Genomic DNA, 26160 nt, shown 5'->3' with positions numbered 1-26160 from the left:
TAGTAACAAAAAGACTGTGTAATTCCTAATATCATTTTATGGGGAAAGTACAAAATAATCTTTATAAAATACTCAGTTATTGTAAGGGTGTGTCTTATTCTGATAGAATCTCAGAACTTAATTTATATTAGCACTGCCACAATTGTGCAAACTTTGAAAATTAATACTAAGTGACAGTTTAAGTAAAATTAACTGGTCTTGGAGTTGCAGTGAAAATTTGAGATCATACAAGATGTCATTAGATTGAAAGAGAAGGTAAACTTATATGAAATTCTTATTTATGTACTTACATTTAAGACGCCATAACAGTTTGTTGTATCATTTAGGTGAAGAGGTATTTACTTTACAATTATTGGTAGCTATAAATCTTTATTTCACTTTTTTGGTACTAGTTGAAATTTTATGCATTTTAAGATTCATACACAGTGTGCCCTTCGAGTCGAGGGGCATAAAAAAGAAGCAGCGGTTGGGAAGGGAGTGAGACAGCATTGTAGCCTATCTCTGATGTTATTCAGTCTATATATTGAGCAAGCAGTAAAGGAAACAAAAGAAAAATTTGGAGTAGGAATTAAAATCCATGGAGAAGAAATAAAAACTTTGAAGTTTTCCAATGAGATTGTAATTCTGTCAGAGACAGCAAAGGACCTGGAAGAGCAGTTGAACGGAATGGACAGTGTCTTGAAAGGAGGATATAAGACAAATATCAATAAAAGCAAAATGAGGACAATGGAATGTAGTTGAATTAAATCAGGTGATGCTGAGCAAATTAGGTTAGGAAATGAGACACTTAAAGTAGTAGATGAGTTTTGCTATTTGAAAGTAGTACACGAGTTTTGTTACTAGAGCAGCAAAGTAGAATGGATATAAGATGCTAACTGCCTACTGAATGAAAATCATTTTCGAAAAAGAATAATTTCTTAACATCTAATACTAATTTAAGTGTGTAAATTGAAGGTTGAGCGGAGAGAAAGGGAAGGGAAGGGAAGGGAAGGGAAGGGAAGGGAAGGGAAGGGAAGGGAAGGGAAGGGAAGGGAAGGGAAGGGAAGGGAAGGGAAGGGAAGGGAAGAGACTACTGATGTCAGCTGCATCAGGACTTCACGTGGAATCAGCAGTGCCAAGTGGAATTTGGGAATGTGGATCAGCCAAGAGGTGTGCTGAGAAAGTCACACAATTGCAATAAACACTGTGGCCAGATGGTGCAGCAGCGGCAAATGCAACTGGCTGCCACATATTTTAACTCATTACTGCTGATTCGACATAAAGTCCCAGTGCAGTTGACATCAATAGTCCCTTCCCTTTTCTTTCCTCTCTCTCCACTCAACCTTTAGTTTACGTAATATGTATCACATCTACAGATCCCATATGGTGTCTGTTCTTTCAGACATGTCCAAAAGAACAGACACCTTGTATTCTTATAATAAATTTAATTGTTACAAAGTCTGGGGTGTAGCCTTGTGTAGTGCAAACTTCTGCCACCGATTTATCAGGATGACCAAATGTAGCGGGAAGAGGTAGAAGGCACCGTATTAAGACTCATCTCAGCTTTCCAAGTCCCTTCCCTTTTCTTTCCTTTCTCTCCACTCAACCTTTAGTTTACGTAATATGTATCACATCTACAGATCCCATATGGTGTCTGTTCTTTCAGACATGTCCAAAAGAACAGACACCTTGTATTCTTATAATAAATTTAATTGTTACAAAGTCTGGGGTGTAGCCTTGTGTAGTGCAAACTTCTGCCACCGATTTATCAGGATGACCAAATGTAGCGGGAAGAGGTAGAAGGCACCGTATTAAGACTCATCTCAGCTTTCCAAGTGATTTATTGTTTCCAACTACAGTGCTGTGTTCCCCTTGGTCTGCGTCACCGGGTCCCACATTGCTGAGGACACCACTTCACTGTCTGCGAAACAGCTTGGCACAGAATGGCTGCCTCTGTGACCCATGCATGCACTGTGTGTCAGCCTTGTATGCCAGTGGAGTTACAGCATCGTCAGGATGCTGGCAGCTGACTCAGTGGTCTGTGTCTTTGTCGACTCAGTGTCGCTCGGTGTGAGCAGCAGGCAGCCAGCTCTGCACTTGTCGCCAGTGTGGCTGAGATCCCTGCGATCCGGTGTCTGAATTTGCGGCCCTCGCCTTGGGATGTCTCCGGCGTGTGTTGGAAGCCAGATGACTGCCCGCAGTAGTGAGCTGCGGAGTGCTCCGCTGTTGGCTGGCTATGGACCCTGCGTCAGCCTCAGAGGGTCGAACTAGCAACCCGCCGTGGACTGGAATTCTGGCGACCCATCTGCTGCTGTGTGTAGCTGGTGGTGTGACATGCCCTGCCATCCAGGAGAGCTGCCACACTTGAATGAATCTTGTTAGAAACCTGCACCTATTTATACATTGCTGTGCACCTTTGTTTTGCCATATGCGCTGCTTTGCATCACGTACTCATAATATGCTAGGTTGGCCATTGGGCCACTTCTGCCTGTGATTTGCGACATGCAAAACTGTTACGTATACTCTTTCAGAAATTTGACGGCTCTGTGGCCTCTATTCTACTTTGCAACTAATGGTATGCGTAACTCACTGCAATCCAGCCCACACCTGTCTGTAACTCAGAATATTGTACAAAACTAACTTCCCTATCTTAAACAGTGGTGCCGCTACATTATTCCCCTCTTTGGAAAGACCTGGTCCCCAGGTCGACCCTTAACTAGCCCTCAAATTGTTTGGGTCGGAACCTATGGCATATTTCCTTACTATTAGAAAACTAAAATGTGGTCTAGTGTCCCTTAAAACCATGACTGGACGACCACTGCCCGATGGACCCCTTACCTACTTGTCTCATGCCCTCGATATCCAGTCCACTGGGACTTGGACTACCCTTGGTTACCTCTTGGAATTAGCTCTCCACTTGATCAGAAAGAAAACAACACATAACAAAGTTATGGCTGTGATGACAGTTGGCACAGAGGTGCTCAAAATGATCGTTATTTGCTGTTGCCTTTCTCTATAATGAGCAATATGTTGCATAAGCTGTTTGGCTGATATGCACCAGTCTTGCTCTAAAATGAACTGGTTTACGGATCTCAACAGACCTGGTTCCAGAGTTTCATTCAACAAGGTCAGATTCTGCCTTGGCAAAAACTCTAAAGTGGCTTCTGGCCAGTACAGCTGTGGCTGCATAACATTCAATTGCGTGACTCCAGAAATTGATGCTGGCAGGTGGAAGGTTAGTCCTATTATGTTACACACAGTTCCATTGATTAAAATTCCACTCCCCTGGAGCTCTATACGTTTCACTTCTGCAAATACTCCCCACTCAAAACAACTTGCTATTACTATTAATTTTACGCAGGTGGAGAAGATCCAATGTATCCTGACCATTGCAAGCTTGATTTTGGCTCCACTATGTCCCTTGGACAGTCTATTCCTTTCCCCCTGGCCAAAAATAACTGCACCATGCACATGTCCCTAACTCAACACTGATTGTGTGACTAATTTCATCCTTAACTTACATTATATGAACTGGTGCAATAAACACGACTTTCCTGACCCATCACTGTTGATAACAAAAAATTTAAACAGGAAATCATACAGCTGACATCGTTCAACACATACTTCTTATGGCTTTGCTGTAAAATTTACTCCAACGCATTTATTTCTCCAGAACTGCGTTTGATTTCTCCTCCAACAACACTTCACATATGTCAGACGCTACACTTCCCTTTTCAGTGACCTGAGGACAGGGATCACCATCATCCTTCCTCCCTCTTGAAAAGGACTGCTGTCCGCAGCAGGCTATATTTGAAAATTCATACAACATATGAAAATACAACGCCTAATTCCTCTATGCAAACCCAATGATAAATGAAAAAAAAAAAAAAAAAAAAAAAAAAAAAAAAACTATAAATACTCTACTACTTTCTGGTTCACAAAGCATATGCTACTTCATGCTGTACTCTATCTTCCTCGTTTTCTCTGTGCTTAGCACCTCTCTTCACTCTGTCTTTCCTTGTCTTTCCTTCCTGTGACATGCCTGGAATCACATCCGGGCAACCCTTAAATGGCTGTAACCACCCAATGCGTACTATCGTTGTTTTAGTTGGCAGCTGAAGCTAACATTAATGAGGGATGTGGTTCCAACAACTTGGTATGGCCCTTGATACCTTGTGAGGAACGTCTTTGTTTTCCCTTTTTGCCTATAGGGGCTGGACAGCATTACCCAATGCCCCACTCTATACTGCAGTAAACTTACTTTCGACTTTACTGCATCTTCCTGCCTTTCCAAAGCCTTTGTGTTTGCCTTTTGTATCCATTTCCAAACATCCTGAACTGCCCTTGCGAATTGATGTACAGATTCACCGGTCCATCCTTTCTGTAGCCTCACCATATCAAACGGTGACAGCATTTTTCGCCCATACACTACCTTATATGGAGACAAACTGGTATTCATATGGACTTTTGCATTGTATGCACATACAATATGCTTCAAATACTCATCCCACTGATGATGATGAGAATCCACATAAAATCTCAGCATCATCCCAATTGTCCTGTGTACCTGTTCTGTCCTTCCGTTGGCCTGTGGACACAAAGCACTCGTCCTCAACTTCCTTACATTCAACAATTTACACAGTCCCTTCATTAAACCCAACATGAAGTTGGTCAGTAATTACTGTCTCCGGTACACCAAACCTCAAATTCCAGTTGTTTACTAATGCTTGCGTGACCAATGCTGCCTGCTGATTTGGCATAGCCACCATCTCCACATACCTCGAAAAATGGTCTATTATTGTCAGAATGAATCTGTTCCCTGATGGTGTTCACCTGAAAGGTCCTAAGACATCAGTCCCCAACATAGAAAATGGACATGTTGCTCCCGGCAATCATTGTAGCAGTATCTGTTTCCAACTCAAATCTGCTCTCTGCACACATGGTATACAATTCTTGACATACTGATCCACATCTCCTTTCCTACTTCTCCACCAATACCTCTCTGCCACTCTCCTATTTGTCGCTCCACACCATCCATGACCAGATAACACGTGATCATGTGCTTCCTTTAAAACCTCATCCCTCAAATTCACTGGCACTACTACCCTTCGCCCTAACTTCGTTTCCCTGCATAGAAGACCGTCGTACATATTAAATTGGGGCTGTGTCCGATACAGTTTACAATCGTCCGCGTCCTGTAATTCTTGCCATACTGCTAGGTCAGAACCTATGACTTCTACTTTTGCCACCTTCCTACTTAGTGCATCCGCATTACCGTGCTTCTTCCCAGGTTTGTGCACCACCTTGCAGTTGAATTCACTAAGCCTCACAGTCCATCTAGCGAGTCTAGTGGACGGATCCTTGAACCCCAACAACCACTTCGATGCAGCATGATCTGTCACTACCCAAAATCTACTCCCATATAAATAACATTTAAAATATGTGATTCCATAGATTATGCTAAGCATCTCAAGAACTGGACTTGATGTTAACACTTCTTTCAGTTTGTCAAACGCTTTCTGACACTCTTCTGTCCACTCAAATTTCATACCCTTCTGTAACAATCGCGTCAACAGCTGTGCTAAATCTGCAAAACCCTTCATGAACTTTCAACAGAAATTGCAAATTCCAATGAATGATTGCACTTCCTTAACTGTTTTCGGTTCCTGAAAATCCCTTACAGCCTGTACCAACCTCAGATCTGTTCACACTCCATCCTTACTGATAATAAGATCCAAATATTTTACTTCTTCTAATTCAAAATGACACTTCTCCAGGCTCAACGTCAAACAAGCTGCTCTTAACCTCATAAAGACTTCCCTTAACCGCTGTCTATGTTGCTCCATACTACTTGAAAACACTATAATATCATCCAAATAGACCAGACACTGCCGTGGTTTCAAACCCCTCAAAACACTGTCTAGCAACCTCTGAAACGTTGCCGGGGTGTTTTTCAAACCGAATAGCATTCTAATGTACTGGTAATGGCCTCCAGGAGTAGTGATAGCCGTTTTTGGATGATCCTCTGGAGCCACCTCTAACTGATGATAACCACTTGTCAAATCCATCGTAGAAAAGTACTGGTGCTGCCCTAAGTGATCCAAAGTCTCCGATATGTTTGAAATGGGATATGCATCCTTTACTGTCTTATTATTGAGGTATTGGTAGTCACAGTAAAACCTGTATTTCTTGGTTCCATCCGTAGATTTTTTAGGCACTACGACAATGCCCGCTCCCCAGCAACTATTACTATGCTCTATAATACCATCTGCAAGCTGCTGATCAATGAAATCCTCCACAATCAGCTGCAAATCCCTCATTATTCTGTATGGTTTATGGTAAACAGGTGCTTCATTCCCTGTTGGTATCCTATGTTGAACTAATGGAGTTGCTCGTAACGACCCTTCTGGAAAAAACAAATCTTTAAATTCCCACAATAATTCTTCCATATGCTCTCTTTCTCCTCCTTTAAAATGCTTAATTTTGTCGTGCAATGCAGTTCTGTCAGCAGTTAGCAGTGATCGCTTTGCCTACCTCTTGAACACCAGTCTTCATCATCTGGCACATCCAAATTTGCTACTAAAACTCCTTTGCTCAAATTAGCATCTACAGTGCTAAAATTATCCACATTCATGGGAATTACTCTCCCGTCATTCCCCTCCTGTACATGTACAACATTACATTTCACAAATGGACCCAATGGACCCAAAAATTCATTATCCTCCAATGGTTCAATAACACATACTGTACACAGGTAGATTTGACTCCACACTTACCCAAAACGACTTCCCTGTACGACTAGTCACACACTCATGCAAATTCAGTCTTAATGCTAACTTACACAGTTCAATTGGTTTGTTCATTACGTTGAACACCCCTCATGACAGCTCTGCATTGACAACAGTTTCCCCTAGCTGAAATAACATTTCACCAAGTTCCACAGTTCATTGTCCAAGGTCAATTTTCGCATGATGTTGATGCACGAAATCTACTCCTAGGATCATGTCATATCCCTCACTTACCCATGGTACTACCTCCATGCATGCATTAAATCGGACTTTCTCTATTCAAAAGTCAACTGTCACTGACCCCAAAGGCATGACCTCCTTATCCCCCACTCCATGCAACCTACACTCCTGGAAATGGAAAAAAGAACACATTGACACCGGTGTGTCAGACCCACCATACTTGCTCCGGACACTGCGAGAGGGCTGTACAAGCAATGATCACACGCACAGCACAGCGGACACACCATGAACCGCGGTGTTGGCCGTCGAATGGCGCTAGCTGCGCAGCATTTGTGCTCCGCCGCCGTCAGCGTCAGCCAGTTTGCCGTGGCATATGCAGCTCCATCGCAGTCTTTAACACTGGTAGCATGCCGCGACAGCGTGGACGTGAACCGTATGTGCAGTTGACGGACTTTGAGCGAGAGCGTATAGTGGGCATGCGGGAGGCCGGGTGGACGTACCGCCGAATTGCTCAACACGTGGGGCGTGAGGTCTCCACAGTACACTGATGTTGTCGCCAGGGGTCGGCGGAAGGTGCACGTGCCCGTCGACCTGGGACCGGACCGCAGCGACGCATGGATGCACGCCAAGACCGTAGGATCCTACGCAGTGCCGTAGGGGACCGCACCGCCACTTCCCAGCAAATTAGGGACACTGTTGCCCCTGGGGTATCGGCGAGGACCATTCGCAACCGTCTCCATGAAGCTGGGCTACGGTCCCGCACGCCATTAGGCCGTCTTCCGCTCACGCCCCAACATCGTGCAGCCCGCCTCCAGTGGTGTCGGGACAGGCGTGAATGGAGGGACGAATGGAGACGTGTCGTCTTCAGCGATGAGAGTCGCTTCTGCCTTGGTGCCAATGATGGTCGTATGCGGGTTTGGCGCCGTGCAGGTGAGCGCCACAATCAGGACTGCATACGACTGAGGCACACAGGGCCAACACCCGGCATCATGGTGTGGGGAGCGATCTCCTACACTGGCCGTACACCACTGGTGATCGTCGAGGGGACACTGAATAGTGCACGGTACATCCAAACCGTCATCGAACCCATCGTTCTACCATTCCTAGACCGGCAAGGGAACTTGCTGTTCCAACAGGACAATGCACGTCCGCATGTATCCCGTGCCACCCAACGTGCTCTAGAAGGTGTAAGTCAACTACCCTGGCCAGCAAGATCTCCGGATCTGTCCCCCATTGAGCATGTTTGGGACTGGATGAAGCGTCGTCTCACGCGGTCTGCACGTCCAGCACGAGTGCTGGTCCAACTGAGGCGCCAGGTGGAAATGGCATGGCAAGCCGTTCCACAGGACTACATCCAGCATCTCTACGATCGTCTCCACGGGAGAATAGCAGCCTGCATTGCTGCGAAAGGTAGTTATACACTGTACTAGTGCCGACATTGTGCATGCTCTGTTGCCTGTGTCTACGTGCCTGTGGTTCTGTCAGTGTGATCATGTGATGTATCTGACCCCAGGAATGTGTCAATAAAGTTTCCCCTTCCTGGGACAATGAATTCACGGTGTTCTTATTTCAATTTCCAGGAGTGTATAACGTGGTGGGTCTAGCTTCCTTCATCCCATTATATTCTTAGTAGCCACTGACACTTGCACCCCTGTGGCCAACAAAATTTTAAACTTTTTAGTTCCTATGGATCCTACCACCAAACATTCCACCTCTGCACACGTATTTGCAGCATTGAAATGAAACGGGTGCTCCCTTAGGTGAGTCTTGGGCCCCCTCTCCCATTTAACACTTGTCCACCTCTCCTATCCCCACTACTCCATCCTCCCCACTGCCAATTTCCACCCCTTCCTTTTTTCCTCGGTGACTGGGTACATCACCTCTGCACATGTCCCATATGACCACACTTGAAACATTTCACACCTGATGTACACAATGTTTGCCTCTCGCATCCCCTGTTGCCATGTCTATTCCCTCAAATTGAATTGCCAGCTGAATGGCTGAATACAAATCTTTCGGAGTCCCTTCACACAATTTCCATGACATATGCGCTGGTAACCCTCTCAAAAATACATCAAGTGCCCTTTGTTTGGCCTCCTGCAACAGAACACTATTTGCTTCATTGCTCTGACCCAACACATAAGTATACTCATTAATTTCCCTTATCCTGTCCGCAAATCTCTCCATCTCCTCCCCCTATCTCTTTGACATTGTACTTAACCTCTCTCTAAAGTACCAAGTGCTATTCTGTTTTTTGTACCTTTGCAAAAGCCATTCCTTTAACTGCTTAAACTGTCTTGCCTTCCTTAAGGCCTCAGAACACCTTACATAAGTTTTCGCTTCACCCGTTAATCTAATCTTGGCTATATGTAACAACTGCTCAACAGACCAACCATTCATCACTGCTGAAGTCTCCAAGTCCTCCACAAATGAACACACATCCTCAGGTGCCTTGCCAGACAATGGAATAATCAAACTCACAGCAGCTGGATCAATCTCCTGCTCCATAGGCAACAACAACTGATCAGATATGGTTTCCTGCTCACTTCTAGATGTTAATTCATTTCCCAACTGCATATTGTCTGCTGTCAATCGTGCTACTTTTTCCAACAAAATCCATACCGCTTCTGGTTCCGACACACTCACATCCATGACTCTGCCATTGTGTTGCTTTCACTCCCAGTTATTCCCAGAACAAAACATTTAAGTACAAGAATATCCTGACTCCCTACACCTCAGTATCACCATACTTGGTGACATCATACTCAAAAGGAGATCTTACTGCCCCCAATACACTAACACTTATTCTGACAAATAATAATAATAATAATAATAATAATAATAATAATAACACAATCATACACAACAAAATAAATGAAAACACAACTATGGAAGAGTTACAACTACTGGTTTATATAGGAGCAGTCACTACACTAAATATACACACTAGGCAGAGATCAGAACCAACCAACACACAGAAGAAACCCACAAAACCAGCATGGCAACACAGGCTACAGATCAGAATAGAAAAACTGAGAAAAGACATCGGACAGCTAACACAATTTATAAGAAATGAAATGTCAGAAAAAAAACGAAAAAGGTCTCACAACAAGAAGTGATAGAGCAATTAGATGAAAAGAAGCAGAAATTACAAGCATTGGCCAAACGACTTGGAAGATACAAAAAAAGTGAAAAGAGAAGGAAACAAAACCAAACATTCAACACAAACCAAAAGAAATTACACCAGACAATAGATAACACACACATTAAAATAGACAATCCACCAAACATAACAGACATGGACCATTTCTGGAGCAACATATGGTCAAACCTGGTACAACATAACAGGCATGCACGGTGGATACAAGCAGAAACAGATACATACAAGATGATACCACAAACGCCTGAAGTGATAATTTTGCAACATGAAGTCACCCAAGCAATTAATTCTACTCACAATTGGAAAGCCCCTGGAAAAGATAAAATAGCAAATTTCTGGCTAAAGAAATTCACCTCAACACATTCACATCTAACTAAATTATGTAACAGTTACATTGCAGACCCATACACATTCCCTGATACACTTACACATGGAATAACTTATCTGAAACCTAAAGATCAAGCAGACACAGCAAACCCAGCTAAATATCACCCCATAACATGCCTACCAACAATATACAAAATATTAACTTCAGTCATTACACAGAAATTAATGACACATACAACACAGAACAAAATTATAAATGAAGAACAAAAACGCTGTTGCAAAGGAGCACGAGGATGTAAACAGCAACTGATAATAGATGCAGAGGTGACATATCAAGCTAAAACTAAACAAAGGTTGCTACACTATGCATACATTGATTACTAAAAAGCTTTTGATAGTGTACCCCACTCATGGTTACTACAAATATTGGAAATATACAAAGTAGATCCTAAATTGATACAGTTCCTAAACATAGTAATGAAAATTTGGAAAACCACACTTAATATCCAAACAAATTCAAATAATATCACATCACAGCCAATACAGATTAAGCGTGGAATATACCAAGGAGACTCATTAAGTCCTTTCTGGTTCTGCCTTGCTCTGAACCCACTATCCAACATGCTAAATAATACAAATCATGGATACAATATTACTGGAACACACCCACACAAAATCACACATCTGCTATACATGGATGATCTAAAACTACTGGCAGCAACAAATCAACAACTCAACCAATTACTAAAGATAACAGAAGTATTCAGCAATGATATAAATATGGCTTTTGGAACAGACAAATGTAAGAAAAATAGCATAGTCAAGGGAAAACACACTAAACAAGAAGATTACATATTGGATAACCACAGCGACTGCATAGAAGTGATGGAAAAAACAGATGCCTATAAATATCTAGGATACAGACAAAAAATAGGAATAGATAATACAAATATTAAAGAAGAACTAAAAGAAAAATATAGACAAAGACTAACAAAAATACTGAAAACAGAATTGACAGCAAGAAACAAGACAAAAGCTATAAATACTTATGCTATACCAATATTGACCAACTCATTTGGAGTAGTGAAATGGAGTAACACAGACCTAGAAGCACTCAATACACTTACACGATCACAATGCCACAAATATAGAATACATCACATACATTCAGCAACTGAAAGATTCACATTAAGCAGAAAGGAAGGAGGAAGGGGATTTATCGACATAAAAAACCTACATTATGGACAGGTAGACAATTTAAGAAAATTCTTTATAGAACGAGCAGAAACTAGCAAAATTCACAAAGCAATCACTCATATAAATACATCGGCTACACCACTGCAATTTCATAACCACTTCTACAACCCTTTAGATCACATAACATCAACAGATACGAAGAAAGTAAATTGGAAAAAGAAAACACTACATGGCAAGCACCCGTATCATCTAACACAGCCACACATCGATCAAGACGCATCCAACACATGGCTAAGAAAAGGCAATATATACAGTGAGACGGAAGGATTCATGATTGCAATACAGGATCAAACAATAAACACCAGATATTACAGCAAGCATATTATTAAAGATCCCGATACCACAACAGATAAATGGAGACTTTGCAAACAACAAATAGAAACAGTAGATCACATCACAAGCGGATGTACAATACTAGCAAATACAGAATACCCCAGAAGACATGACAATGTAGCAAAAATAATACATCAACAGCTTGCCTTACAACATAAACTAATAAAACAACACGTTCCCACATACAAGTATGCACCACAAAATGTACTGGAGAACGATGAATACAAATTATACTGGAACAGAACCATTATAACAGATAAAACAACACCACATAACAAACTTGACATCATACTCACCAATAAAAAGAAGAAATTAACACAACTAATCGAAATATCCATACCCAATACAACAAATATTATCCACCAGTACATCAATGCAAAACAGCTACATCCAAACTTATATATACAACTACAGAAATCTGTAATTATTGACACTTGTTCAATTGCCCGAAAGTTCCTAAATGCAATGTAACATATACCGTACAGTTAAAAGGAAGTCACGCTTGATCAAGGTCCGCGTCACCTTCCATTTTTAACCAGACATAACGTCTGAGACAAGAAAGAAATAATAATAATATGCCTACGCAAAACATCTAAAATGGCCCGCCATGAGCCATACTCAAAAACACAAAAAGGCAAGAAAACGTCCAATACTCAACAGAAAATTGGTGAAAACTCACCACATCTTGTGAATGTAATGCAAGTGGTAAGGTCGAACGTTGTACTGGACAGACAAAGTCTGCTATTCTGACACCAAATGTAGTGGCAACTTCTGCCACCAAATGTATCAGGATGACCAAATGTAGCGGGAAGAGGTAGAAGGCAGTGTATTAAGACTCATCCGAGCTTTCCACGTGATTTATTGTTTCCAACTACAGTGCCTTATTCCCCTCACTCTGCGTCGCTGGGTCCCACATTGTCAAGCACACCACTTTGCTGTCTGCAAAATGGCTTGGCACAGAATGGCTGCCCGAGTGACCTGTGCATGCACTGTGTGTCAGCCTTATGTGCCAGCAGAGCTGCGGCATCATCAGGATGATGGCAGTCATCTCAGCAGTCTGTGTCCCTGTCGACTCGGTGTTGCTCGGAGGGAGGCGCAGGCTGCCAGCTGCGTGCTTCTCGCCAGCGTGCCTGAGATTGCGTTGACAACAAGCACCCATGATCCGGCATCCGAATTTGTGGCCCTCGCCTCGGTATGTCTCCAGCATGTGTTGGAAGCCAGGACGACTGCCTGCGGTAGCGAGACCACCGCTGGCTGGCTACGGACCCCGCGTCGGCCTCAGAGGGTCGAACCAGCAACCCGCCATGGATTGGAACGCTGGTGCCCCATCTGTTGCTGCATGTAGCTGGTGGTGTGACATGCCCCGCCATACATACAGGAGACCTGGCACACTTGAATGAATCTCGTTAGAAACCCGCACCTATTTATACGACTGTGCGCCTCAGTTTTGCCATACGCCCCGCTTCATGTCATGTACTCATAACACGCTAGGTTGGCCATTGGGCCCCTTCTGCCTGTGATTTGCGACATGCAAAACTGCTACGTATACTCTTTCAGCAATTTGACGGTCCTGTGGCCTCTATTCTACTTTGCGACTGTTGGTATGCATAACTCACTGCAATTTGGCTCACACCTGGCTGTAACTTGTGCTCAGAATATTGCACAAAACTAACTTTCCCTATCCTAAACAGTGGTGCCGCTACACTTGTATGGAAGTGAAATATGAATGATAAGCAGTTCACACAAGAAGAAAATAGAGGCTTTTGAAATGTACTACTACAGAATCCTGAAAATTAGGTGGGTAGATCAAGTAACTAATGAGGAGGTACTGACTCAAGTTTGGCAAACAAGAAATTTATGGAACAACTTGACTAAAAGAAGGGATCGGTTATTAGGACACATCATGAGACATGAGGCATGAAGGAATCAGCAAGTTGGCAATGGGGGAATTGTGGATGGTAAAAATTGTAGAGAGAGACCAAGGGATAAATCCAGCAGGCAGATTCAAATGGCTGTACACTGTAGTAGCTGTTAGGAGATGAAGAGGCTGGCACACAACAGAATATCATGGAGAGCTGCATCAAACCCGTCTTCAAACAGAAGACCACAACAACAACAGTTAACATAAAATAGAACCAGCATTCTCTACAAGGGAATACAGTAAATTGCCCAAGGACATTAAAGAGACAACTAAAATCCAAAGTTTTAAAGAGCTAATTAAAGCATATCAAGGAGACCACACCGTGGTTCAAGTCTAAAAAAATTGATTTTTGGTTTTCATCATATTTTGATATATTAAAGTTTTATTTAAGTACTCTGAAAAGGATTTTGCTGAAAAAAATTTTTTTTTCAAGCATTTAAAGAGCATTTTCCTACCACATGTGTTTATGTGCCACGCCCACTTTTCTGTCATCCATTTTTCTGCATATATTTTAGATCTTTATATACCCTACATTGCACGTTAGGTTCTTTTTTCTCCCAAGTGTGTTGGCTATCCTTGAAATGCAACAGTTGTTATTCTTTTGTTTCTGCTGCTTTCAAACATGCGGTTAGTTTTGTTCAAGTGTGATTGGGAGTAGTTGTTATACTTACATTTGCAGTGCTTGTTTATGTGTGTTTTGTTGTGTTTATTAAAGATAATAAAACATAAAGGCATTTTCAAGAAACAACAATTTAGAGCAAACAAGTTTAGGAAGCTTTCTGTACAAGAGGTTATGTCACCTGGCAATGATGTTTCTAATTGTAATTCTTCAACAAGTGCATCATCAAAGAAGCTCTCACCATTTCAAGAGAGTTACAATGAATTTACTGTAAGTGACAAGGGGCACAGTAACATTATTATAAATTTGAGAATATTAGCAGGTGTAATTTCTAAATTTGTACAATGTAGACAGTGTGGTGAGTCACAGAGTGTGAAAATTTGTGAAAGCACCAGTGGGAGAAAAAGCCTACCAATTGCTTTGGATTTAATTTGCACTAAATGCTCAGCTGTGATTTCGTTTATGAGTTCTTCAAAACCAGATTCAAGTGGCCCTTATGACATCAATACTAGATTATTTTAGGCCTTATGATCCATTGGCAAGGTCATGGCTGCAGGGAGAACGTTTTGTTCAGTGATGAATCAACCACCAAATAAATTTGAAAAACTGACTGCAATATTAAAGAAAGCTGTATGTGAGGTCACTGAGGAAAGCATGAAACTGGCTGATAGGGAAGCAGTGGAAGAAAACGATGGATGTTCAGATATTGCAGCTGCATTTGATGGAAGTTAGCAGGAAAGAGGACATACTTCTCTGAATGGAGTAGTGACTGCCACAAGTGTAGACACCAGTAAAGTGTAAAATGTGGAGATAATGTCTAAATATGGCAAATGTTGTAAAGTCAGTGAACATAAAGAACACAGCTGTGTGGCTAATTTTAGAGGAACAAGTGGTGGTATGGAAGTTCATCGAGTACAACAAATATTTCATCGCTCCGTAGAAACAAGAGGTGTACGATACACTAAATATTTGGGCAATGGTGATAGTAAGGCATACAACAATGTGGTGAACTCTAAACCATATGGAGATGCCATTATTAGCAAAATAGAATGTATAGGCCATGTTCAAAAACGTTTGGGAACAAGGCTGAGAAAACTAACTGTTGATATGAGAAGAAAAAAATTAGAAGATGGAAAATTGTTGACCGGACAGGGTCGGTTAACTACAACTGAAATAGAAAACTTGCAGGTATACTATGGGCAGGCAATATGGAGAAATAAAGAAAATCTGGAGGCAATGAAGAGAGATGTTTGGGTCATATTCTTCCATAAATCCTCTACTGACGATAAGCCATGTCATGGATGTGTCCATCAGGAGAAAATTCGTGGTGCAAATACAATAGGGCTCAGGCAACTGGAGAACCTTATGCTCACCAGCATTCTCTTCTTGCTGCTGTTATTACAGCAATTAAACCTATTTTCAGAGACTTGGCTCATCCTGACCTTCTAAGCAAATGCCTGCATGGGCAGACACAGAAACCAAATGAATGTTCAACAGCACAATTTGGAAACGCCTTCCTAAAACTGTATTTTTAGGCATGCATACAATGAAACTAGGAGTTCATGATGCTGTTATTACATTCAATTGTGGTAATTTTGGAAAGTGTTGCGTACTGAAAAAGCTGGGAATTAATCCTGGTGAAAATATGATCAATGGGCTGCAACATTGTGATAAAATGAGGATAGCTGATGTAGACAGGTCTGCATTTAATATGGCCAAGAAAGCAAGGCAAACATCCAGGAAGGTGAAAAAAAGCTGGAAGACCTGCTAGAGGCCAAAGAAGGGCCATCATATGCAGCAGGACAGTTTTAATTAACTATAAGTAACAAATTTCAAAAGTTTTTTCTTTAAAGTCAATTTTCTGCAAACTAAAATTTTCAATACATATGCCTCATTACATCAGAAACTATCATAGATAAATGAATGAAATTTTCAGAGACTCTGCATAACATAAAAAACCACCTCTGGTACTACAGTCATTAATATTTATGCATTACAAAGTTCACAAAAAAATATTTTCAGCAGAAAAAACTTAATATTTCTTGTTAATAAATTTAAAAAAGTATTTCTTAAAAACTATAAAATGGATAAAGTAGATTTTAGTACAATTGACGCTATTAGCATCATGTAACATATAGAAAAATATTAAGGTCCTGCATCAAATAGTTTTTTTTTTTTCAGAAATGGGTCAAATACTTGCCTAAATTAACGTGGGTTAGATAGGCAGAGTGTGGTCCCCTTAAATAATTCACACTACAAAGTCAAGGATTATTTAGGTAACACAGGATGGGGCATGGTAAAAACTGACATTATTTAATAATAATCAGTTGTCATTCTACAGTAAACTATCATACTTTAATGATTCTCACTGTAAAATCTTACATCCTGGATCTGTGATGGACAATTCTAACCTTTTTTCATTTTCTTGCTCAATATTTCATTTTGTTGTGGTGACATGATGACTCAGCTTTTTCAGATGGACCAAGGGTGCTACACAGAGAATTCAGCAGCATGGTGGAAGTATCATTGAGGTCCTGACACCAGCTCTCTCTCTCTCTCTCTCTCTCTCTCTCTCTCTCTCTCTCTGTGTGCGCCTCTGTCTCTGTCTTCATGTGTGTGTGTGTGTGTGTGTGTGTGTGTGTGTGTGTGTGTGTGTGGAGCTGTGCAGTCCAGTGCATTGTACAATGAGTTTGTTTGTAATGTGGGCAGTTACCAGGGATGTCATATAAATGAATGGTGTAAAAATTTGAATTATTTTTTAAGCAGGGCTGTTCATGAAGTGGGCCAAAAATGTCAATATTCAATTTACTTTTTGTTTATTGGTACACCTCACGGATAGTAAGTTCCCAATGTTTCAGTGATGAAATCACATCTGAAGTGCCTTAAAAATATTTAAATGTGTGATGTGACCTTCGTGCTACACTCACTTTTTTGAAGCAACACATCAGTACTATCTCAGTGAACAATGATCTTGTGAATTAGACTCAAAGGAGAGGATTACATATTGTACATTTTCATGCCCACTTACAAGTTTCTGGCCAATCCTAAATTTCTAAAAAAGTGTGTTCATGACAAAACCCAGATTCCAAATGAGTCTCTAAATTCACTCATTTGGAAATGATGCCCTAAAACAACATTTTCATCTGCTACAGTTGTCACAATTGCAGCTTATGATGCAGTTTCTGTATTTAATCATGGGAATGTAGGGATGATGAAGGTATTACAGAGTATGGGCTTTAAGATCGGAAATTTCACTCAAGATATCTTGAGGAAAGTAGATTTACAGTACCTCTCTGCAGGTGAAAAGTCAGTTAAAGACCTGTTACAGGAAAGAAGGTGAAAACTAGAAGCCTTGAAGGGAACGAGGGCACTGACTACAAATCTGGGGCCTTCTGAAGAGGTGACAAGGAAAAAACGCTGGGTTAAACTTTGAATTGCATTTCCTGAAAATATTGTTTTTTAAATTTTTATACCCTTTTTTCTGCATTCGTGAAGGTTAGAATATTGAAATTTTGTACTTATTTCTACAAAACCAAATTCATGTCTCAAGAGCAGATTTTGAAATACCAAGTGTAAGCTGAATATGGTGCAAAGTACTTGGAATTTTGCATGAATTTTATATTATACTCACAGATTTATAATTAACATCCAAGAAGATTAACCAGAGAAAATTTTGTAGAAATACTTTCAACAGTTTCTGGGAGAAAGGTATACACACAATTTTTTGAATATTTTTTAAATTCCATAAAAAGCTTAAATACATATATTGTAAACAGAAAAGAAAATGTTTCTTGTGGCTAGAAGGAGTAGTGATCCAGAAACAGTGAGACATTATAAAAACTACTGCACTGTATTAAGAAAAGTTATTAAAAATTCCAGAAGTATGTGCATCATGTGTGAGATTAGCACATCTGATAATAAAATTAAAATAATTTGGAATATTGTTAAAAAGGAAATCGGGCGATGAAGAGCAGACGAAGACTGTATTTCTATCAGACTCAATGAAAAGTTTGTTAACAGAAAGTCAGAAGTAGAAAACATTTTTAACAATCATTTTTTAAGTGTTGTAGAGAAAATAAGATCCAGCTATTCATTAGCAAATGCAAGGCAGTATGTGGAAGAGGCAATATCTACCCAATTTGATAAAATTGAAATTCAACCTGCCTCTCCTACTGAAATTAGGAAACTAATAAATTCACTCAAAAGTAAAAGTGCACATCAAATTGATGGCATTTCCAACAGAATACTAAAAGCTTGTTCCCAACAGATAAGTAGCATTCTCAGCCACATATGTAGTAGCTCACTGAAACAGGTCATTTTTCCAGATACACTGAAATATGCTCTTATTAAACCATTTGATAAAAAAGGGGATAGGTCTGATGCTAACAATTACCATCCAATCTCACTTCTGACAACTTTATCCATAATTCTTGAAAAAGTAACATGTTCAAGAGCAGCATCACATATTTGTAAAAATGAAGTGCTAACAAAATGTCAATTTGGTTTTCCGAAAGGCTTTTCAACAGAAAATGCTATGTATGATTTCACAGATTAAATGCCTTGAATAATCGAACATCACGCATTGGGATATTTTGTGATCTCTCAAAGGCATTTGACTGTGTGAATCATGAAAGTCTTCTAGATAAGCTTAAGTATTGTAGTATGAGTGGGGCACTGCACAGATAGTTTAATTCATATTTAACTGGAGGAGCAGAAGGTCGAAATTAAAAGTACAGATAATCTAAAAACATCAGCAGAGTCCTCAAGCTGTGGAGGTACCAAGAATGGTTAGCCACAGGGTTCAGACTTGGGTCCTGTATCGTTCTTAATATATATTAATGACTTTAGAAATTGATCACTATATATGCAGCTGATACATCTGATGTCTACTATGCAGACAGTGAGCCCAGCCTTGTTGAAGAGACACATAACTTTATTGAAAAGGCAAGAGCTCACTTTGAAAGAGAGAACTTAAAAGTAAACATAGAAAAAACTAATATTATTCATTTTAAACCAAGTTGACCAAACAGACAAAATACTGTGATTGATTACATTCTACCAAAAACCTGTAGAGATTGTAAATTCTTTGGTTTATGCATAAATGATCGATTTTCATGGCAGCAGCATGGTTTTGGTAATTATGTAAAATACAAAGAGTTAGAGAACATACAAAATAAACTTTAACTGATGTTTGGTAAGGCCTTGTTTTGCATGTGACTACTGAACAGTCCCTCTTTATAGAACAAACAATTATTGGTTCTTGACATATGGACACATGGGATGGCTACCTTTTCCTCTACTGGTACACTTACAGACAAATCTGTTTCAGCAAAGGGCAGTTTAATACCATAATGTTTACTTTATGTGCAGTAAATATGAACTCAACTTTACACTACTGAAAAGAAAGTAATGAGCAGACCGAGTGGTCTTCACATTCATCAGAAACTGGCCAAGTGTGATTGACTCATGCTCTAAGGAGTCTGTACAAACTTAATTATTTATATGGATAGTTCATATGTAGGTTTTGAAGAGTGAGTTTGCAAGTATCAAAATATGTGACATAAATGGATGTATCTTTTCATTGCATTGACTTGAAGCTTAAATTTTTTATACTACCAAGGGAACATAGACCGTAGTATCTGACATAAATATCAACTTGATAGCTCTACCATTTCTAGAAAAAAGTATCTTCATGGACAGACAACAAAGTGATCCCATAATAGTTCTGTTTTTACTGACTGAGGAATTGAACCCTAAAAATCGTATGACTGAATTTCACCTTGTGGGCTATCTAACAGTCAGAATTTAAGGCACAAACATGTGGAGCTTTCAAGGCCAATGTCTGTACATGCCTTTTTTATCTTCATTGCATTTTACTCTTTTTAAGTCATATTATTAAATTAATCATGTGAAAAAATTGTGGATTTCTCAAGCATGTACTTACCCTGTTCACTTTTGGTAGGCAATCCAAAATTGAAAACATAAGCTTTGCATTTCCTTCTGGATCATCAGGTAGACACACACTTAAAGCATCAACCATCATTTGATATAAACATTTTGTGAAAAGTGGCTCAGGAAGTTCACGTAGATAGTCTTTAAGAACACCTGTAAGGAAATGGTTTCATCAGTATAAATATATTGCAATTGATATAGAATATATATGTGATATGTTGCACCCTATCGCAAAATAATAATAAAAAAAAAAAATATTTTGTCTTAATACAGAGTGCAAAATAAAACAGTTTGCTGATTGATCCATTTTTCAACACTCATTATATGAATTGAAACCTGACCAATTATGAGTATTTATGGGTTTCTTACTTCCAGAACTTAAATGTTTATTAATTTTTTGCTGCCTGTTGGCAAAGAGAAACTGGAGAGGGTGAAACAGATTTTCAACTAAAAAGTTAAAAATCAACTATAGACAACAGAACCATAATATAAAGAATATGACATTCAGAAATCATATAATGATCTGATGACTTCAATATTGTGACCTATTTGCACTTTTTAACATGTGTTTCTGGTTCATTAATCAGTTTTACAGAAAAGTCGTAAACTGCAATCACTGGAAAATGTCTGGTAATCTGCTCCTTTATGATCGTAACAGTATATTTATATCAGCCATATTATACTAAAGAATGAGTTCTAAAATCACAAATGACTGTGAGGAATACATGGTGTCATACATTCCCTCATTCACAGATTGTTTTCCATATATCCCATCATAAAACAGAACCATCAGGTATGTGGCATGAGCCAAGTTATATGTTTACAGGTAGAGGCAGCCATTGCACATTACTTCTGTTAAGTATTTTAAAAAACAATTACAACTAGTGCTAATTTACTCACATCTTTAATTATGGGAATTACTTCTAGATACCTTTCTTCGTTTACTGCATTATAAATTAGTATATTTCTGTGAAGATTTTGAGCTGAATTTTTTCCTCTATAAGGGGATAGCAACCTCTTGCTAGAGTAATTAAGTGGTGATGCTACCACTTCTAGGCCACCTGACTTGACAGATTTTCTGGGTTTCCTCCCATAGCTAATAAGCTTCAGATATGAGGCACACTCCATAGGAGAGCATTGTCCAGGGACCTTGTGGCTTTCACCTTTGAGGACATGGCAGTGGGATAAGTTGGTAGAGCCAAAAAGGAATTGCAGAGGTATTTCTCAAGGTTTTAATATGATGACCCCTGTTAATATATTACATATATTATCAGAAAAGCACCTACTGTTTTTATCAGTTGCATCATAAGAAGTGTTTATGAAACTTTACTGACTCTGAGGTCTGCTATTTACTGGAAAAATTAAAATCTGCTTAACACAAAAATTTATGCTAACCTGAATTTATATCCCAGAATCCAAATACTCCCGTCAGTTACAGAATGAATGGCTGACAAAGTATGCTTTACTTTATTTTTTAATATCTCATATTTCCAGTTTTCACCCTCATGTCTGGTTGCAAGCTGTTACAGGAAATTATTATTACTTCTAGCAGTATGATTGTGAATTTTACAGTGTATCTTACATTCACTAGGGAGTAAATGTGAGAGACAGTTCTAAATAGAGGGCGGTTTGGACTGAGCTTTTTTTGTTCACTTATTTAAATCCTGGTGCCACCTTCATTTGTTTTCCATCTGGATGCCTAGAAAGTTCACATATGGAATTTTATTTACAGTATCTATATTTATGTCTACTTTTGGTACCTGTAAGTAAATAATGAAAGGAGTAAAAGTTGAGTTGAGTTATTGACTGGTCTCCTGGCATATAAACAAGATTAAAAACATTCCAAGTTTATGGATGATGTATTTTATCACAACTACCTAATATAGATATCATACCTACATTGTACAGGTGCTGTATCTCAACTAACGTGAGAGGTTGTGTCAGGTGGAGTTGGTGAGAATGGAAAGGAGGCTGCGACAGGGTAAGAGCAAAGGATGACTAATGGTTGTGAGGAAGAGGCAACAAGGGGCTGTGGTGAGCTTGCCATGGTGCAAGCACACACTGAAGAGTGACAGATTGGGAGACAGAACAAAGGAAGTGGAAGAAGACTGCAGAGAGGGGTGTGTGTGTGTGTGTGTGTGTGTGTGTGTGTGTGTGTGTGTGTGTGTGTGTGGAGTAAGTTAAGTGGGGAGGGGAGTGGGGAGAGGGGTGCATGAAGACAGATGTGGAGGTGCATGTGGGGCAGGGGTCAGTAAAGATCTAGGATGTGTTATAAGAAAAGTCCTTAATTCCCTTCAATGTAACTTAGAGAAACTGGTGTTCGTAATTGGGGGGAGGGGGGGAGGGGGAGAAGGGTTGAATAAGATCGCAAATGTTTTGAAACAGCCACAGAACTCAAGTAAGAATACTGTAGTCAGTAGTGTTCTGCCACTGTGTGGTCAACACTGCTCTTGGTCACAGTTGGGTGGCAGCCATTCATTTCATTTAGGTGGACAGCTAGTCAATGGTTATGCACACATAACTGAATGTGTAAGGTTACAGCAGAGCTGATATATGATCTGACTGACTCATAGCTGCCCTGTGCCCAGTGGTATAAGGTATGCCTGTGATGGGACAGAATGATATTGGATAATGATGAGGATATTCGTTTGCAGCTAGTTTTTGAGCATGGTTGGGCAATTACTGGCATATGTGGATATGGTTGGAATGATCTGTTTTGCAGACTAGCTGTCTGTGAAGCTCTTAATAAGACCTTCAACACGATGCCAAAGGATTACTAGTCACTACGATGTGCTGCCCATGGGTGGCCATACAATATTGTAAGGACTTTTTATCATAGAAGGGTTAACAGTTATCAAAAGGGTGGCACTGCTGATGGTTAGTGGGCTTGTTATGGGCAAAAGTTTTAATAGAGCAATTGGAGATGTGTAACTTCATATCCAGTAAAGTAACATGATGGGTTAAAGGAGATCAGGTGAAGTGGATGAGAGAGAAGGTGTTGAGACTGAGGACAGATGGGATGAACTGAACTGGACTATGGCTTTAGGATACTGAGTGGCTTGGAAAGGTTCCTCTAGATGGCCCACCAATAAGTTTCCAAATAACACTGCCAGGTGAGAGCCCATGGCTGTGGGAGGCCATGCATGTGGGAGTTGTGTATGTATGAACGTGAATGTGTTTTTATAAATTTAAAGGAGGACTTTGATACCTTAATCTACTTGTAAATGTACCTGTCTGCTGCTCAGTGTTGTGATGTTTTGGGTCTAGAGTTGGTATGTTATTGGGAGAGGTAGTGTTCGACTGTGGCAGTGCCTTGGGAATGAGGATATTGGTGTACAGGGTAACAAATTAAAACTGACTTCCAAAAGAAGGTCACAATAATTTGCTTTAAAAATCAATTTTTTTAAAAAAAGTATGTAACTATCACATAGATTGCAAGCAGTTATTCAGCATGGCATTGATTCATAGAGTTGTTTGATGTCCTTCAGAGGGATGTTGTGAAAAGTTCTGTCCAGTTGCCACCTTAGACTCTCAGAATCCTGGGATGGTTCGAGGGTCCTGTCCACAATGCTCCAAATGATCTCAGTTCGGGAGAGATACAGAGATCTTGTTGGCCAAGGTAAGTTTAGCAACCAGGAAGACAAATGGCATAGAAACTCTTGTCGGTTGCAGGCAGGCATTATCTTGCTGAAATGTAGGCCGAGGATAGCTTGCCATGAAAGGCAGCAAAGTGGGGCATAAAATATTGTCACTGTGCCACTGTGCTGTAAGGCTGCTGTGGATGACAACCAAAGAAGTATGGCTATAAAAAGAAATCGCACCCCAGACCGTCATTCATGGTTGTTGGGCTGTATGGAGGGCGATAGTCATGTTGGTACCCTACCACTGTCCAGGTTGTCTCCAGACATGTCTTTGGTCTGGAATCTCTCTGGCTGAAGCAGAATTGTCTTTAATGATGAGACCCTCTTCACACAGAGCCCTGATGACCATTGAAGATGTATCTGGAGATGCCCCAGACAGCAGTGGGTTACCAACCTGACTGTCACCTGTCATAAGGCCCAACAGCCAGGAATGATGATCTGGGCGCCATTTCTTTTCATATCAGGACTGCTTTGGTTGCCATATGTGGCAGCCTTACAGAACAGCAGTACAATAATGATATTCTATGCGGTGTTTTGTTGCCCTTCATGACAAGCTATCCTGGGTTTACATTTCAGCAACATAATGCCTCCTGAACATTGTGAGAGTTTCTACATCGCGCTGTCATGGTCACCAAATCCTAACTTAGCCAGCAATATCACCAGATCTCTCACCAGCTGAGAATGTTAGGAGCATTATGGGCAGGGCCCTCAGCCATCTCAGGATTTTGGTGATGTAACATGGCAATTGGACACAATTTTGCACGATATCCCTCAGGGTGACATCCATCAACTCTGTCAATTAATGCCAAGCTGAATACATAAACACCAAAGGTGCAACAATACGTTACTGACTTGCTCAGTTTGTGAAGCTCTTTCTCTTGAATAAAATATCCAATTGCTCTGAAATTGCAATTATTTGTTTTTCTGTAAATGTAAATCACATTTCCTGATTTTCAATCCCATTCAGATAAACCCTACCTGATGTGCCCCTTTTTTGTCTGAGAGTGTGATAATTAAAGAAAAACTTATAAATGTTCAGCAAGTAACCATATTTACAAGTTAATTTGTGATGTGAATATAAAATGACTTGTTCCACGTCATTTTGATTTATCATGCAAAAAATGATCCATGGAACTTGAAACTAACAAACTGACCATGAGATAGACTGTGAGATAGGAGATAGGAGAAATTAATAAACTCATACACAATCCTAGCAAGAGTTTGTTGACAGATTTGGAAAGTGAGGAAGACAGCATTCCCTTCAAGGATATGGAAGGAGTGGTAAAATTTTGGTGAAGCAAAAATCCAAGCAACATGGGCATAAAAGAGGACTGACCAGATTAACGCTTTGTAAGCGTGAAGCATGACGGAGGGATGCAATCCCTTTATGCAGATGGTTAGCATTTTTAGTCTATCATGGGCATTTTGTTGGTTGGTTAGCATGTGTGGTTTCCATCTTAGCTTGTGGTGAAGATCTCTTCTGAGGTATCTTAGTGTGAGAGTTGAGTGGATAGGATGGTTGTAGATGGTTCTTTAGGGAGAGATCATGTGAGGGAAGCTGTGGATGAGTCATTGTAATAATTATTGCCTGTGTCTTGAAAGTTTGATTTTAAGGAGACACTTAATGCACAAATAGGTAAACTGGTTAAGTCAGAGTTGAAAGGATCAGTGGAGTTTCTGGAGCATTCAGTACACCAAAAGGTAGGCAATATTATTGACGTATTGCAATGGATTGGGAGATGTGAAAACTAGTGTTGTTTGTGATTACGTAGAATGGATGGTTGGTTGGAAAAGATGTAATAAAGTAAACAGAGTTTATTTTAGGTAAATACAACTTAAGTCTGAAATTGAGACCGTAATGCCAACACAGCCATATGCTTTCTCAAGTCAAAGACCACAAAGATGCAAATCTATGATAATTGAGTTGGTGGGATGGGAGATGGTTAACATACAAGAGCTGGTAGTCAAAGAAAAAGTTGGAATGAAAGCCACACAGGTTGATA

The 26160-nt window shown here is 40.1% G+C and overlaps 1 protein-coding gene across 1 annotated transcript in view; it reads right to left on the bottom strand.

Moving 5' to 3' along the window:
• LOC124722893 (rho GTPase-activating protein 100F) overlaps positions 1-26160 on the bottom strand; it is an 800721-nt gene that overhangs the window by 64117 nt on the left and 710444 nt on the right. The window contains exon 16 of the mRNA XM_047248035.1: positions 20509-20669. Coding sequence (XP_047103991.1) covers positions 20509-20669 — 161 coding nt within the window. The remainder of the gene's footprint in view (positions 1-20508; positions 20670-26160) is intronic.

The sequence above is a fragment of the Schistocerca piceifrons genome, chromosome X, assembly GCF_021461385.2.
Source record: "Schistocerca piceifrons isolate TAMUIC-IGC-003096 chromosome X, iqSchPice1.1, whole genome shotgun sequence".
NCBI lineage: Eukaryota > Metazoa > Arthropoda > Insecta > Orthoptera > Acrididae > Schistocerca > Schistocerca piceifrons.
Note: the sequence above shows the minus strand (reverse complement) of the source record. Positions and strands in the feature narration are given on the sequence as shown.